General features: G+C 39.0%; 2 protein-coding genes across 2 annotated transcripts; one reads left to right on the top strand and one right to left on the bottom strand.

Moving 5' to 3' along the window:
• Window positions 1-274: 274 nt before the first annotated feature.
• Window positions 275-1,884, bottom strand: LOC135592557 (ethylene-responsive transcription factor TINY-like). The gene has a single exon (XM_065082082.1). The coding sequence runs from the start codon at window positions 1,342-1,344 to the stop codon at window positions 613-615; it is 732 nt and encodes a 243-aa protein (XP_064938154.1). The 5' UTR covers window positions 1,345-1,884; the 3' UTR covers window positions 275-612.
• A 1,396-nt stretch (window positions 1,885-3,280) lies between these two features.
• Window positions 3,281-16,239, top strand: LOC135592552 (vesicle-fusing ATPase-like). The gene is made up of 21 exons (XM_065082078.1): window positions 3,281-3,643; window positions 4,245-4,340; window positions 4,436-4,520; window positions 4,603-4,653; window positions 6,094-6,264; window positions 6,401-6,555; window positions 6,648-6,756; window positions 8,239-8,338; window positions 8,430-8,485; window positions 9,036-9,101; window positions 9,177-9,259; window positions 9,407-9,540; window positions 11,861-12,071; window positions 13,943-14,074; window positions 14,154-14,214; window positions 14,291-14,350; window positions 14,440-14,498; window positions 14,714-14,801; window positions 15,022-15,144; window positions 15,694-15,759; window positions 15,909-16,239. The coding sequence occupies exons 1-21, from the start codon at window positions 3,456-3,458 to the stop codon at window positions 16,044-16,046; spliced, it is 2,232 nt and encodes a 743-aa protein (XP_064938150.1). The 5' UTR covers window positions 3,281-3,455; the 3' UTR covers window positions 16,047-16,239.
• Window positions 16,240-16,986: the final 747 nt, after the last annotated feature.

Raw genomic sequence — 16,986 nt, 5'->3', positions numbered from 1 at the left:
CTACAAATTTGGTAGCCATTAAATGCAGGGAGAAGGAGCATGAACCTGATGTCCCTCGATGCCAATCCCTGAGTAACACTTCAATCATCCAAACATAAGTTTATGTGAATTTGTGAAGGGAATGTAACATAAGATAGCAATTCTTGCGACTTAGGTTATTATATATATATATATGTGTGTGTGTGTGTGTGTGTGTGTGTGTGTGTGTACATAAAGACCTCAAGCTCTGAGAATTGGCAAACAAGCCAAAATTGAAGGAAAGCAGCAGTAAATATGAGAAATAATGGCACCCATTGGAGCAGAAACTTTTATATGCACACAGGAAGACATCATACTGCATTGTGAATGCTAATGATGTACAGGAAAGATCAACCGATGAAGTACATGGTTTTAATTGAATGCAAGGAGAAGATGGCTTGTATGCATTTTACGTTCAGCCATTGCAGTGCGTCTACAATTATTCGTAGAATGACAACAGGAGACCGTTGATCGCTGTCTCCTCCAATGGAATCGCTTCCTCATCTTGCAGAGTTGTTTGCAGGCCCTCCAACGAATGTACAGTGACTGGAGAGAGGTGGAGGAGAAGGAACCATGTGTGTGTGTGTTTCGAGTTCATGAAAAGTCCCAGAAGGGAGCTTCCAAGCCAGTGGATGCGTTGACTTCCTGCGACCATATTGGATCAGGGAAGAACTCGTGGTCTTCTTTGCCCTCCACCCATGGCTGCGGGTAGGTCCATAGGTCCACCGTGTCATGGAAGATGAAGTCGCCCTCTAGCGCAGCAGAGTCGAACAGTTCCTCTCCGAGCCGCGGGAGCTCCACTATCTCGCCCAGCTCATCCGTCGGCGCCGCGGCAGGCTTCTCCTCCGGTGAGGACGACGGCGACGGGGAGGAGGCGGCGCTTCCTGGGCTTGCTGGATCCATGGCGGCCGCCCGTGCGGCGGCCTCCCGCACGTCGCGCGGGGAGAGGGAGGCGGGGCGGGGTAGCGTGCCGGCGAGGTTCGGGAAGTTGAGGATGGCGGCGGCGGCGGAGGGGCCCTTGACGCAGAGGGCGGCGGCGTCGTGGGCGCGGGCGGCCATCTCGGGGGTGGCGAAGGTGCCGAGCCAAATGCGCGACTTCTTGCGGGGCTCCCGGATCTCGGACACCCACTTCCCCCACGCCCGCATCCGCACCCCGCGGTATACCGGGTGCCGCCTGCTATCCCGTTCCCGCTTCCGCTGCTCCGTGGTGGCCCTGCCCGAGCTCCTCCTCGACGACGACGAACCCGAGGAGGAGGAGGAAGAGGATGTCGCGCTGGTTTCGGACTCGGAGGATGCCCATTTGATTTGGTCGGCCATAGGACTCATCAAACCGCTTTGGAAGGTAAGGCTAACGTCTCGGAGTCCGCAAGGGGTCGGCGGATGGGAAGATACCCTAAACTCTGCTGGACCGTCGTCTCTGTGAATGATGCCGAGAGCGAAGGCGCAAAGAGGCGAAGTGGTAAGTAACTACACGATGGTCGCAAAGCACAATGACTCCATGTCACTACATTACATGGGCGTCATCATGATTCCAGTGCTTGGGCACGCACAGAGAGAGAGAGAGAGAGAGAGAGAGAGAGAGAGGCAATGAGGAGGAAGAGAGGGGGTGGGAAGGGCTTTAGTAGAGCAAGGGGGAGGAAGGAGCCAGGAGGGTGTCGAGATAGGGAGGTGGGCCGAAGCTACGGGCAGATGACGCAGCGAGAGGTGCATGCATGGTGTCCGCCCGAGCATTTGAAGGGTGACCACGCAAGCCACCCAATGTGGGACGTGCACCGCCGCTTCCACTTCTCTGCCGTTTTCACCTCCACTTCCTCCTTCCTCCCCCCCACCCCCCCATCTGTAACGTAAGTGGACGGACTGAATCACCCCGGAAAAAGGTCGCCGGACGACGTCTGCCCTCTCACACGCGATCTTTTATCGTGGGTCCCTGTGGCCCCCTGTGTTAGACCAGTGAGACGTTCCATCGTACCTAACAGTTTTGGGGCGACTCATTCCTTTCGACATAAATAGCAATATCGAAAAAGTAACAGCTTTTTTTATGTTGCAACACGTGATAAGAGAAATCTACGGTGGGTAAGCTTTCATGAGGATGTATGGAGAGGTGCGAAGCTTTTGTCCATGCCAGAGTCGCGCATTAAACGTGGCATGGTTGATCGACGTAACCACGTCGATCCATCAACCCAAACGAGCCACATTTATGACGTGTGTCTATCCATCGTGATGGCAACATCGCAGCCCGCATTAAGGCAGACAACACGTCGGCAACGATCTAAACTCGGAGACCTCATCCAGCGGAGCAATAAATCGACGCTGGCCTAGAACATGGCGATGTGCACCAGCGCCACTCTCACGGTACATCCCGCCGATGCTTGCGCTGTTCTCTGCAATTCCCAAACCTGATGATCAAGACCTCGCACTAATCATTTGGAGCTTGCTGATGTTTTGATCAAAGCTCGAACTACTGCATCTGTCTTTTACATTCTATGCCATGTGGATAATGACAAGTTTTGATGTGAAGGGACCTAACCATACCGATACGACCCGAGCGTTAGGTGAATAAATCATAATTTTGATCATCCATCAGTAATTGGAGGAAATATGGGTGCGTGCTGCATTTGCCAGGGAAGCAGTGGATTCATCTCGGAGTGATGTCCTAACGGCCCGTAGCTGCCAGATGGGGGAAAGCTCTCAACATCACGGGTTTGCACACACTGCCAACCGCACAAATCACCCGCGCAAATGCATCCGATCAGAGGCTTAAATCCGCAACCCGACAAGATTTAGCAGACCGCTTGTTTCGTGCCCGCTGTACCTCGGTGATTCTCCTTGTCCCTATGGCAAACTATCAAACCTCACTTGCCGTACGTGTTCTTTGCATCCTCCAAACTCTGATCAGATCAGCCGTCTTGGGTTCTCCAGGACGGTGGCGAGAGGCTGTTAGGAGCGTGTAGCAGTCAGTCATGGCATGGCTCCTTGGCGTTAGGAACCGAACGGGGCCATGTGACGCACCGAGGCATCCACGTGGAGGGCGGCAGGCGCGGTGCGTGGAACCTTCTCGCGTGGGTTTGGATCATTAACGAGTAGCAGTACAGCTCATTGCGAGCTCCGAGCGTTCCTGTAATATGGGCCGCCCTACCATGGCGATATGGATCTAAAGAGGGTGTGGTGATAAGCTCCGCTTTGGCCCATGCCAAGAGTTCATCACGTCTTGCACGAATCTTATAGACCAAGAGTACGTATATAAATATAGTCTTGCACTCATCATAACGGCGCAGACCATTTCTTCTGAACGAAGTAATGGTCTCCTCTATTTTCTCTCCTCCCTCTTTTTCCATTTCCCTCGTTTGATCGCCTCCGAGGTCTTTTCCTCCCTCTCTCTTGCGCTATTCCTGTCAGGAACCCTAACTCGCCTGATACTTGCTCCGCTGCGATCAGCCATGGCGGGTAGGTTCGGATTCGGCGCCTCGTCGGCGGCCGACTCCATGACTGTGGTGAACACGCCGACCCAGGATCTTGCCCTGACCAACTTCGCCTACTGCTCCCCCGCGGACCTGAACAAGTTCGCCACCTCCGGATCGAAGCACGTCCTCATATTCGTTGGAGATTCCGTCGTCCTCACCCTACGATATCCTTGATTTTGTCCATCCAATTGCGTGGACGTCTTTTGAGTTGTTTTGTTTGAGATAGTAGTGAGATCATTTGACTTATCATCGACAAGGATCGAGAATGCAGCTGTTGGTACCTTAATTTTCGAGATATTGGTTTCTTGGTTATAGAATTAGATATAACTATCGGGTTTGCATCTTTTATCCATGATTCTTTTGATTCCTCGTCAAGAAAGATCGAGTATCCATGATTATCGGGTTTGTTTGTTCTTTAATGTTCAAGAACATCGTTTCTTGGTTTTAGGATGTTGATTTGATCGCCGGATTAGCAACTTTCTCTCACGATTCTTCTGACTCCGCATCAAGAAGAATCGACAATGCAGTTGTTCAAACTTTAACTGTCAAGATTTTGGTTTCTTGATTTTGGAATGTTGATTTGATCCAAGATTTGCAATATCTAAATTGTGGAACTGAATAAGGTATGATGGTGTTAAGCACCTGCTTATGTTCATGATGCTGGACCAACTTATTGCTTCTTGTGCTGTTTTACGGACATAGATTGATCCGATTCAATTACACATGATTATTTGTTGTGTGACGTCAACCTTAATAAAGAACTACTGCTCACCAGAACATTCCTAGCGATCATATTGCTTTGAATGCCATACAGCGTCGTCATACAAGAGTTTCATCCGGTGATCAAATCTCAGTTAGCAGGTATGCATCCTTCACATTAGCTAGCAATTGCATAGATATGGCTTAATGAGTTGTGTTATCAAATTTTTCACCTTTATTGTTGAATGTCCTTTCAGATTTGTTCCTCCGGATAACTTTAAGCTGGCATTACTCACACTAGAGTTGGATTTTGTTAAAGGCAAGACTAATAGAACGGAGCAAGTAAGATTATCTTGAGATTCTTTTGTTAATCTAATCCCATGCTTGAATGCTGCTGTCTTAAAGTGCAAACTCTATGTTGTAGCTGGATGCTGTACTTCTTGCTCAACAACTTCGGAAAAAATTCATTGACCAGGTAAGACATCAACACTTTTATTCTGAATTGGCTTATATTTAGTGATTATCATCTTCTACGATTATAACTTTCTTTTTTTTTTTTTTTGCATGTGATGTTTGACCAACTTGCTCATGTTGCATAGCTAGTTGGGTGATGCTCAAGTTCTTGAACTCAACAACTTGATTGTTTCTATGTTTTTTGGTTTATTGTGATCTAGCTGCGTAGAGGCCCTTATAAGATACAGTAGTGGTATCTTTTGAGGTTTTGTATTTAGAAAAAAGGACTGGAGTGATGGGTTTGAATGTGGTATGATGAACATCCACTTAGGCTAAAGGGTCTTTATGTAGATGCAGAGGACTGAGCAGACCTTTTTTTGAAAGCAGTGGTTTTAGGCTAACTCGAGTGGTAGAACGATAGACTTAGACCTGTTTGACTTGAACTAAGGACAGAAATGTAGTTTGGATTTGATGAATAATAAATTAAAAAGGAGTTGGAAGCTACTGTTCTTTAGCCAGTAAAGGGGACGAAATGAGGGTTATTGAACTAGAAGAATATGAGTGTGCATGTGTGTGTGCATCAACGCATGGAAAGGAGATTAATCTGAAAAGAAATATGAGTAATGGAGAGAAAAACTGTATTATACCTACTTTTTTAAATGAAATGTAAGAGCAACATACACAGACAAATAGAGAGTGAACTTTAGAAATCCCTCCTATATTTTATGGAATCATTCTTTTGTCATGCAACTCGATGACATGGCTTCCAGAACTTTTACCTTTCTTTCTTCTTGTTTCTTATGTTTTTTTTCTCCTCTTCTTTAACCTGAGTGTTGAGTTCTTCTTTGCTGCAACAAATACAACTTCTGCAATTCAATGCTTATTGAAGACTTCTCTGTGAAAGTCATAGGAACTATGTGCTTCAGATTAAAAAATCAAGATCAAATTCTTAAATATGAAACCACTGAAATATGATGTAATGTTTACATAGTATTTCTATACAATTTTCCCAAATGGTTGTATCGATCCACTTGCTGGCAAGCATTTTGTAATTTCATTGTCAAACCATCCTAAAATTGCTGATTTTTTGATGACATAACTGAGATTTATTAAGGAACTTTTGGTACAATAAGATCTATAATCTGTTCTAATATATCCACTTTTGTTTAGACCCGAGGAAGAGTTGAATTAATAAATTTGTATACGATGGTTCTTGATAAAAAGTATCCATGTCGAAACTGATCACAGGTAGCAGGGTGTTCAAATGGAATTATCAATTATGGGCAAGCATACTTTTATCCTTGTTGCGTTGCCTGTGAACTTTGTAATTAGAATCATCATAACACATTTGTATCAGGCCTTCGGCCTGTTTCAAAAACAAGCTTGTTTGATTATGCCTTAAGTCATTGTGGGATTTGGTTTGTGTAATTTTAACTTGACGCTATTTGATATTCGTACACAGATTATGACAACTGGTCAAAAGGTATTATTTGAATATTGTGGAACCAACTATATATTTACGGTTAGTCAAGCTCTGCTTGAGGGACAAGATGATTCCAAAGGCGTGGATAGAGGAATGATATCCATGGAGACATATTTTGTTTTTGAAGCTTCTCCAAATTCGGGCATTAAGGTTCTTTTGATATCTTCCGTTGATTTAATCTTTTACCAAATTTTGTGAAAGGGATTAACTCTGACACTCTTTTCCATAAGTAAATGCGAAAAATTTGCCATGAGAATGATATGTATATATATTGTATTTCATACAGATAATTAATCAGCGTGAAGCTGCTAGCAGCAAAATATTCCGTCATAAAGAGTTCAACCTTCTGAAGCTGGGAATAGGAGGACTAAGTGTTGAATTTACAGAAATTTTTCGAAGGGCATTTGCTTCTCGAGTTTTTCCTTCCCATGTTGTTAGCAAGTAACGTTAACATTTTTCTGTGAATAGATTTTTGAGTTTGTTACAGAAAACTTGTCAAGTATGGATTCCTTTCTGACTACTGTATCCTGCAGATTGGGTATCAAGCATGTGAAAGGGATGCTGCTATATGGACCTCCTGGTACCGGCAAGACACTTATGGCTCGTCAAATAGGGAAGCTGTTGAATGGAAGGGAGCCAAAGGTTTGACTTTGTGGTTAAACCGTTCATTTTCTGGCTAATCGGTTTGACTTATATGCTCAAAACCAATTCATGCATTCTTCTGATTCTGTTGGCATGACTTCTTACACTTAATATGTTTCAGCATTTCTTTCCTTTAGGAATTATTTTCATGTGTTCTATCTGATATATGAAAAAGTCTATACCTATATTTGCTAATGACTATCAAGAACTCTCTATTTGAAATGTAATAGTAGATATTCATATAAGTTTGCTTGGGTTAATTATGATGGATAGTATTCATATAGATATGGGGTAAACCACTCTATAGTTAATGTCCAACTCGGATTATTGATACAAGTCAGTCATGGATCAGTTAACCATCCAGCTGATTTTCTATGAATAACTTTTAAGAACATGTACACCTTAAGTCGGCGTTCTTACAAATGCTTGTACCAAATGCAGTGATGGACTTCTAGTTGTGGACAAGGGTCTAGTGGGCATCTGTTAGGATGCTTGGGTATACCATGATTTTGGTACGAGTATTGCATAAAATTAAATATGTTAGCAACAAATGATTTAGTTACCAACTCAAAGCCATCAATAACATGCATGGGAAGATCAGAAAGGTGATAGAAAAATAGATTTGAGGATGAGAGCAGTGACGGAAGTGCACCTTAACAAGGATTCCTTTTTAACTTCCAAACCGGGTTCATCTAAAAATTTTCTTTAAAAATATAAACAAGTAGTCAGGTGAGCAGTCTAAAGAAAAATGGGTATTTTACATTAGGAGACCAATTTTATTATTCTTTTGCCAAATTAATTGATAGTTTATAAATGTTCCAGTTTCCACCTTCAACTCGTTTGGGCTAGGGAAATACATGCTTTGTGTGACTTTGCTTTGTACCAATTATCGATTCATGAGTTCAATTATACATAATGAAAATAAATAAATAAAAAGGAAAGACCTAAGTTTGCAAGAGTGGGCACAATCAGTCATGAAATTTATTTAATATGAACAATAATAAAAATTTGCATATTAAACATGTATGCATCTTTCACATTTATAAACTAGGAAAGGAATGAAGGCTAGAAATCTTGTCAAAGAAATAGGGTAGATTGTCAAGAATGAGCTAAATGACACATCGCAATTGCTGGATCTAAGCATCAGAAAGATAATCATCTACTTTTGAAATCTGGATATGAAAATCTGTACCTTATAAAAAAATAAGGTTTGAAATTTTGCTTATAAATAAAGCTGAGAATTAAAATCAACAATTCTAGTTTTAGATTTTGTTGTTTGGTTTTGTTCAAAAAAATTACTATACCAATGAAAATAAGGTTAGGTTTGGTTCTTACTGTGGAAACCATCAGCAGCATATATTTCTCCAGGCTTCATTGCATTTATTAGTCCATTGTTCAAACAGTTATTGTGTATTTTGGTTGCTGATCTGTTTATTGTCCAATACATGCCCACTTAAATATAAAATATTTCTTTAACTTTAGATTGTTAATGGGCCTGAAGTCTTAAGTAAATATGTTGGAGAAACAGAGAAAAATGTGAGAGACTTGTTTGCTGATGCTGAGAATGATCAGAGGACTCAAGGTATGCAGTTGTCTCTTAATTATTTGATTTGTTAAATTTACAGTGTTTTTTTAGTTCCCTTGCAAAACATTATTCATGTGATTATTTCCAGGTGATCAGAGTGACTTGCATGTCATCATATTTGATGAAATTGATGCTATCTGTAAGGTAGATACATTTGGTACTTTTTCTAAAAAGTTTTCTTTCTTGCTATCATCACTTTCCGAGCATCGTGATTTTTTTCCATCCTTTGGTGATTCCATTTATTAGCTTCTATATCGTTCTACTTTTTAGATAGTTCTGCTTGCATCTGACACATCTTATGCTACTGCTGATATTCTGCATACATTTATTTTCATTGGTCCAACAGTGTGATCAATTCCATCCGATTGTGGTGAAAAAATTAAAACATATATTGCACCCTCATGTGGGTGTTATGTGTTGTATTAATTATTTGTGGAATTCTTAGGTGGTATTGGCAATTTGGTTGAAATGTAAAGGAACTTCTATTATTTTAGAACTTTTTTTGTTGCCCTCCTTTTGTAGTGTATCTGAGATGGATCATTGAAAATGTTTTAATTTGGAATTTATCCACCATTTTTTTTTGTTAATCAAGATACATCTTTTATTAGAAGATATGTTTGAACTTTTTTCTGAATATTGAAATTTTTTCCAGAAATGGACTTTGTTGCTAACCTTTTAAATATTGTAATTGCAGTCAAGAGGGTCCACTAGGGATGGTACTGGAGTTCATGACAGCATTGTCAACCAGCTCCTCACAAAGGTGAACTTTACCAAGGGTTACATAATATCATGACACTCAGGACCTTGATGCTAACATAGTGTTTTTGCATTCTAGATTGACGGTGTTGAATCTTTAAACAACGTATTGCTGATTGGAATGACCAATCGGAAGGATTTATTGGATGAAGCACTGCTAAGGTCCATTGCTCATCTTGTGATTGCTTGATTTTGGAAAATATTTTGAAGTTTATTCCGTTGATTTCTTTCTGGTACCCATATGTACTTGATCCTGCTTTATGTTGCAGTTCTACTTTATCCTTCTCATTTGATGTGCTCATTTTCTAGGCCTGGACGCTTGGAGGTTCATGTTGAGATTAACCTCCCTGATGAGAACGGTCGCTTACAAATTCTCCAAATACATACTAGTAAAATGAAAGAAAATTCTTTTCTTGCAGCGGATGTGAGCCTTCAAGAGCTTGGTATGTAGTCCTAATTTGGTCCTTTTGGTTTCTTTATTGAATGAAGCCTGCCTTAGCACTTGAGTTCTATCTCTGTTATCATCGTCTTAAAATAAAATACAAAATCCATTGTGGTAAATTATTCCTGAATATATCAATTTGTTAAATAATGGATTTTAGAAAAATTGAAGTTGGACTTAGGAAGTGTTGTTGAATAAGTTGGTTGCTTGGATCTCTAATGTTTTACAATGAAAGGGTGAAGTTGGTTGTTGAATAAGTTGGTTGCTTCACAACATTCACTGTCACGAGATTCATATGTATAAGATTGAAGTTTTTCTCGTTGTGAAGGGGACGAATGCTTTGAATTTTTTTGTTCATCGTTAATTTACTCTCCTAGTTGGATATCTAATTTTGTTCTACTTTTGGTCTAAAATATTGGACCATGCTTGGACGTGAGTTAAAAATTTGCGGTTATTGGCATTGCTTCTTTAATTTTCAGCAGGCTGTGCCACTGACCATTTATTTAGCCAGTTATGAACAATACAATTTGACATCCAGTGTTTACACATCCAGTCTTGTATCTGTCTCTTCTCATCTATCAGATAGTTTTCCTACCTGGACATAACCCTCCACCTCCAGAACTTATCATTTTAAATATCACATCAACCTTTTCACTGTTTTCGTTGGTCCCTAACACCTTTTCATGATTCCCTGGCCATACACTGACCTATCTATGGTGATGCTATTCTTCATTTTGCATTTTAAGAGGACCAATCATCCTGTGCCTCTTGTGCTCTGCTTTCTCTCCCTTCTCAAAGGTCCTTTGTTTGATCCCCTTTGCCTGCTTTTTGCCAGCATGTTGTCTAAACAGGCATGAAAGAGGTTGGAGGGGCAAGACAGAAAGCTTGGGATTTCTGTTAATTGTCATGTGATATTTTGTACATAATATTTATGGAAGCAATAGGAATAACAATGTTCACAGTAGCTGCTGAGACATGGGAGAAACAGAGTCGTGTTTAATATCTAGACCTGCTTTCTCTAAAATTACCTAAGTTATCACATGATACCTTTGGCCATTCCTCGGGGACATCACCGACTGCAAAAGATCTAACTGATTGTCAATGCTCTTAAAGTTCAAGTTATACAAACCATTTACTTTTCGGAGAACATTACATTTATTTCAACTCATATAAATCATTTACTTTTCGTGGAACATTACATTTATGCTCTAAGAAAGTTTTGTGGACAGATAGCAGCTTTACTGGTTTGTTAGTTGCTCACACATTCTGCCAGCATTTGTTTTGTATATGTATTTTATGTTTATTTTGGGAGTAAATTTTGATCATGTTAGCAAGTATGACATTTGTTAGTAATATGTACATAAACTTATGAAGGTATGCTTCATGATACCCACAGATATGAACTAGGTTTGAGCTACATGGATTATTCTTGGCCATTGAGATTACTGTTAGTTTTATGTCTATCTAATCACAACTTTTAATGGAGATAAGGTGTTTAAGAATTGTGTTAGGATCATCAAGAAGTTCGATAAAGGATCTTGTGGTTGTTTCTGATGGGAGAACATGTAGATGTTTTAGATATCTCATTTATGGAAGCTAATCTGCAGATTTTTGCATCATATATGTTTTATTGACTCATGTCCATGCATGTTTTTTCTACTTCAAATGCTTTGTGGAGGAAAAAAAATCCGAAAGCTGGTTATGGTGTTGGAATGTTGTAAAAAGCCAAAGAACATGCAAATGCTTTGTGAGAGATGTGAACACTGATCACATGCACATGAAATGAGGGTTGTGGTATATGAGAAGGTCGTTATCATGGTTGTTAGTGTTCTAACCCAATTGGAAAGACAAGTAGGATGCCAAGATGCTTGAGCTTTATATTTTTAGTGTTTAGAACCCTATTTTCTTTGGAATGGCAAGTGTTGTTGGCAGGAGACGGATGTCATAGAACATAATATGCAGGATGTAATTGTCAATAAGGATGATGTGAATCATAATATTGAGAAAATTTAGGGTGAGATGATCTTTTTTTTGTTGTATGTTTAGTCAATTGGCTTAGTTTTTGCTTTTTGTTCCCCTCTTTTAGCAGTTTAGTGTTCTTACCATTAAGTCACATGTACATTCAAACTGAGACAAACATCTATTTGTGCTTTCTTCTGATTTCTGTAATTGTTCTCTTCTTTTAATGGTTCAACAAATAGGATATTTTTGATGATTGAGCTTATGCATGCACATCTTAAGATTTCTTGGATGTATGAATGGGGGTATTGCTACAACATATATTTGGTTGATAATTAATTTTTTTCATGTTGTACGTGCAGCTGCACGCACAAAAAATTACAGTGGAGCAGAATTGGAAGGTGTTGTTAAAAGTGCTGTCTCATTTGCCTTGAATAGACAAATAAGCATGGATGATTTGACTAAACCCTTGGATGAGGAGAGCATAAAAGTCACTATGGATGATTTTTTGCATGCTCTTCATGAGATTGTCCCCGCTTTTGGTGCATCCACTGATGATCTTGAACGTTGCAGGTATAATTAACTTTCCATTTTATTCTTGTAAAGCTGGTACACATCACTACATAGCAACACTACTGTTGGGACATTCAAGGCCAACAACCTTCTATAGCCACTCTGATAAACGCTTCACACTCACTGAATGGACACATCCTCCACTCCAAGATGTTCCCATTTTAAGTGGGGAACTTATGCCTGCCTATTCCTGGGCTCAACCTAGAATCCAAATGCTTCTTGTTCTCGTGTCAGGAAATGATTTAGATGATACAAAGTACCCAAGACTTTAAGAGAGCAATTTTTGTGGATAAAACCTGTCTTACGTGTTGGAACCTTCTAAAGATATTGGATTTTTTTTAAAGAAACATTTTTACTAGGTAAAAGGCACTCAGCTATTTTCAGTGACTAATTTTGCATGAATGTGGAGTTCTTTCACATGCTATAGCTAGTTGGTTTTGGGGTTGATGGGAGTAGTGAAACACCTTCAGTGTTGATTTCCTTCTCGTCTTAAAACTCTGAACATTTCTGAAGCAGAAACGGCTCCTAGCTTCTTCTTAGAAGATACATCTATTAATTGTAGACCTTCTCATCTTAAAACTCTGGACATTTCTTCTCATTGGAATTTGCAAACTTGGATACGGTGCTGTTTATGGTTTTTCTGAGACAGTTGATCCATATAAAGGGATAGTTGCCATAATTTTGTTCTTGCTTTTGAAATTTCAAATAGAATTCTCCAGGTGTTCCTGAAGGGGCCACAGGGACCTGATTGTGCCAAACAGCCCTTGATATGCACTATGTTCTAGTCACCCTGGATTTAGGTGCATGCTTCATTTGTGACTAAGTTGGTCAAGCATTTTTCTGAAATGCATATATGCTAACAATATTTTTCATCCAGTTCTAAGTCATAATGGCTAATCATGTCAAAATCACTTGTCAAACAGATTTAAATTTTTTCTCTGTACTATATTTTGTGGTCAATGTCTTACCAACAATGTGTTTGTTTAATCTTTTTGTGCCTCTAGTTTTTTTTCATTCTTTTGTCATTTTTCTGCAGAACATTGAATCTTTGATTGGATACTGTGCCTAGTTTGATGGTGGGGTATTACCTATATGCAAAAAGTTTTCTTTGCTTTTTTTATCACTCTTTTTAACTATTCTGTTGGTTGATTGATTGAAAATTAGCCTTTGCTACGTAAGTGGGGTTTAAATAATGTCATCATAAATATAAAAAAAACACTTCAGAAAACTATGTTGCAAGAGCTGTTAAAGAATTTTGTTCATGATTTTGATATTTCTAAAAACCTGATCCATATTAAATGGTGTTTCTACAAGGTTTTATATATGAGTACCATTTTCAGAACTGGTTGAACTGCTGTGGTACCATTATATCAGTAGAAGACCAACTTGTTCCTGTTCAGTATCATCAGAAAAAAATAATACAAAGTTCACATACCAATGTGTATTCCTGAATAATCTCATTTTTCAATTATTCAACCATTTCATTTTACCAAGTTCAACGTTAGCCAGATTAGTCAACATTTATATGTTTTGATGCAACAACAAGATGTTATTTGTAACAAGTAGTTTTATTTTGATCCTTGGTCAGACTGGAAATGCCAATTGGTATCTACCAGTCGGACCAACATTTGAATCCTTAATTTTTATTTGCAATATTTGGTTTCTACCACATTATTGTAAAATTAAAGTATCAAACATCATTAGGCTTCTAATGATGAACAAAGGTTTTTGTAATGCATATGGCTTAAAACTAAATTATCCGTATCTTTTCCCAGCAAATGTTCACTCTATTCATTTGTTAAACACGAATTGGATCTCAGTTTTGTTTTGATTACGGAGTATTATATCTTCAGAACTTGAATGGCATGCAGGCTTAATGGCATTGTTGACTGTGGTGAGAGACACATGCACATACATGAAAGAGCTATGCTTCTCGTGGAGCAAGTGAAAGTAAGCCAGGGTAGCCCACTTGTTACATGCCTTTTGGAAGGTCTTAGTGGCAGGTAATTTACAAGAGTTATTGTAAATGATAAAATCTGACTGTGCTTAGCATTTTTATATATAATAGTTCTTTGGTGTCAGTGGCAAAACTGCAATGGCAGCTACAATTGGCATTGAGAGTGATTTCCCATTTGTCAAGATTGTAAGTTCTCATTTCGGATGGTCAGAGTTCCTTGGTTGTTCTTTTGTTCTAATGATCGATACCTTTCGTGGCGTAGATCTCTGCAGAAACAATGATCGGTCTCAGTGAAGGAAGTAAATGTGCACAAATTGTCAAGGTTAGTATGAGCCCGATATTGTACTAGTAGAACTATCTTTCTGAAGCTTCAGCAATTAAACTCAAGTAGAACTATCTTGTCTTTCACAGGTTTTTGAAGATGCTTATAAATCTCAACTAAGCATCATAATTCTTGATGATATTGAGAGGTAGTGTGATTCATTCTGATTTTTTTCCAGAGATTCCTAGTATTACTTGAACATATTGGACTACAGCCTCAGAACCTCATTCCATGTTAAACTTGATTTCTGATAGCCAATTCTTGACTAACCTCTATTTACATTTAGGAAAGTAAACTTGTATTGCACTCTGGTTCTCTTGGTATATAGTGAGTTGACAATTCTTGCGATGTTCACCTCTTCAGGTTATTAGAGTATGTTGCTATTGGACCGCGCTTTTCAAATTTAATTTCACAGACATTATTAGTCCTCCTGAAACGGCTTCCTCCAAAGGTTCTCTTATTATTTTCTGTATTATGGTTCTCGTTGAACTCATCGAACAGTAAAAAGAAAAAAAAATGGAAAGAAAAAAGAAAGCTATATCACTGACTTCAATTGTTATATCCTCTAGTTTCTTTTTGTCCCAAAGTTGCTCATTGTGATTTTTCCCATCAGTGAACCATAGTTTACTGTAGCTATTTTGTTTGTTTTATGACGTCTTAATTTTCTTCAGGGTAAGAACATGCTGGTAATAGGGACAAGCAGCGAGGTGGGATTTTTGGAGTCTCTTGGTATATGTGATGCATTCTCTGTTACATATCATGTTCCGAGATTGAACAGGGAAGACGCCAAGAAGGTAAAGTAACATGCCAACAGATATGTTTAAGGTCGTGCCCAGTTTAATTTTTGGAGGTGTACAGAAGGCTTGAGCTGTATTTCCTCGTAACCATTTATTACAATGGTATTTCCGAAGTCAAACTGATAGATGCATGAACATAATACACAACCAAGGAATGAATAGTAGTATCCTGTTGTTCATCTCATTTATTACATGTTTGCTTGCTGCTTTTCCTTGGGATTTATTTTTTCTTCAAAAACTATGAGCCAATTTTGTCATGTCTATGGAGTCATACACTGGATCAGGCATTTTATAAGAAGAATATAGTTCTTTCAGGTGACATTTCAGGGATTTTGAATCCAGCCAGCTCAAAGAGAGCGGCTATGTGACTTAAGCAGTATATAGTTATTTGTTAGAATCAATATATATTTATTATGTAGGACCATTTGGCACTTACTATAGATGTATCTAAGGGCAAAATCTTTTTGATGTCAACGTTTAAGTATCCTGAGGAGTATTTGCTCCTGTTTTTTTATTTTTTAACCTCAATTCATGATATCTGTCCAGGTGCTGCAAAGCCTCAGCGTATTTTCTGAAGATGATCTTGACTTAGCGGTTGAAGAACTGAATGATGTAAGTTATTATGTTGAGTATAAATTATTTGCTCTACATCCTTTCCCACTTTTGCTGTAAATTATCTCTCACAATCTTGTTATTGGTCACATCACATAATCGAATCAAAAGGTAATCACTGATCTCTATGTTTATGTGGACTGTATCAGATATCAATCAAGAAGTTGTATATGCTTGTGGAGATGGCTGCACAAGGATCCGATGGAAAAAGTGCCGAAGCTATTCGTTCTGGAAAAGAGAAAATTGACCTTAACCATTTCTATGATATATTGCAAGATATATTGTAACTCTGCATCATATCACAATCTTTTGTTTTTTTGTCTCTTTGTCTTGCTTTTTGTGTTCTCTTTCCAGATTTTCTTTCTTACAAGCAAGGTGAAGTGAAAGAATGACATGAGTAAGCAGGAGTTTAATTAGATTTGGCACTTCAGTTCCATCCTCTTAATCAAAGTTGGAGGTCTAGATACAGCTTTTAATCAATTTTGCTTATGAATTCTGTGAGATGTCAATGACGCTGAGAAAAGCGATTGCAGGAAGTGGATAAAAAGATCAGATAATAAAATTAAAATTTAATTTATAAGAAAGAAATTTCAATTAAGTTTTCACGATCGAAGAAAAATATAATATTAAATTTATATGTATGCAATGCATTGATGATTTTAAAAAATATATATAATTAAAAATCCAACATATTTTAAGATAAGTCATTGTCGTGGAAGCAGCCTGCATTCATGATGTTCTACTTTCCATAACTAGAATGTTGCGTATAATAGCGGAAGATAAGCCGGCCTTTGGGCCCCTCCCTATCTGCTGCTGGTAAAATTGGCCCCATCTTGAAAATGCTGATTCTGATTTGTATAGGAAGCAGTAGAACCTGTTGATTTAAAGACCAGACCAGACCAGACCAGACCACGCCAGAAATGTTGAGGTGAGGCGCACAAGTACCATTACCTTCAGAATCTCCCCACCCTTCATCGATGTTCCTGTAATAATGCAAGTAGACATTGTTCAAATCATTGCTCAAATAATATGCCTCTATCATCTTATTAGACCAACAAGCAGAGAGACCAAAATTAGTGACAGAATACCCCAAAGATTACCTGCTTCACAACCATCTTGGCCACCAGCATAAATTTACTGGGTAAACTATCATTGCTTGATGAACAATGGATGAGATCATATCCACCTCCTTGGCCTGATAGTCTGATGGATTCTACTCTCCACAAA

The sequence above is a fragment of the Musa acuminata genome, chromosome BXJ1-9, assembly GCF_036884655.1.
Source record: "Musa acuminata AAA Group cultivar baxijiao chromosome BXJ1-9, Cavendish_Baxijiao_AAA, whole genome shotgun sequence".
Taxonomy (NCBI): Eukaryota; Viridiplantae; Streptophyta; class Magnoliopsida; order Zingiberales; family Musaceae; genus Musa; species Musa acuminata.
Note: the sequence above shows the minus strand (reverse complement) of the source record. Positions and strands in the feature narration are given on the sequence as shown.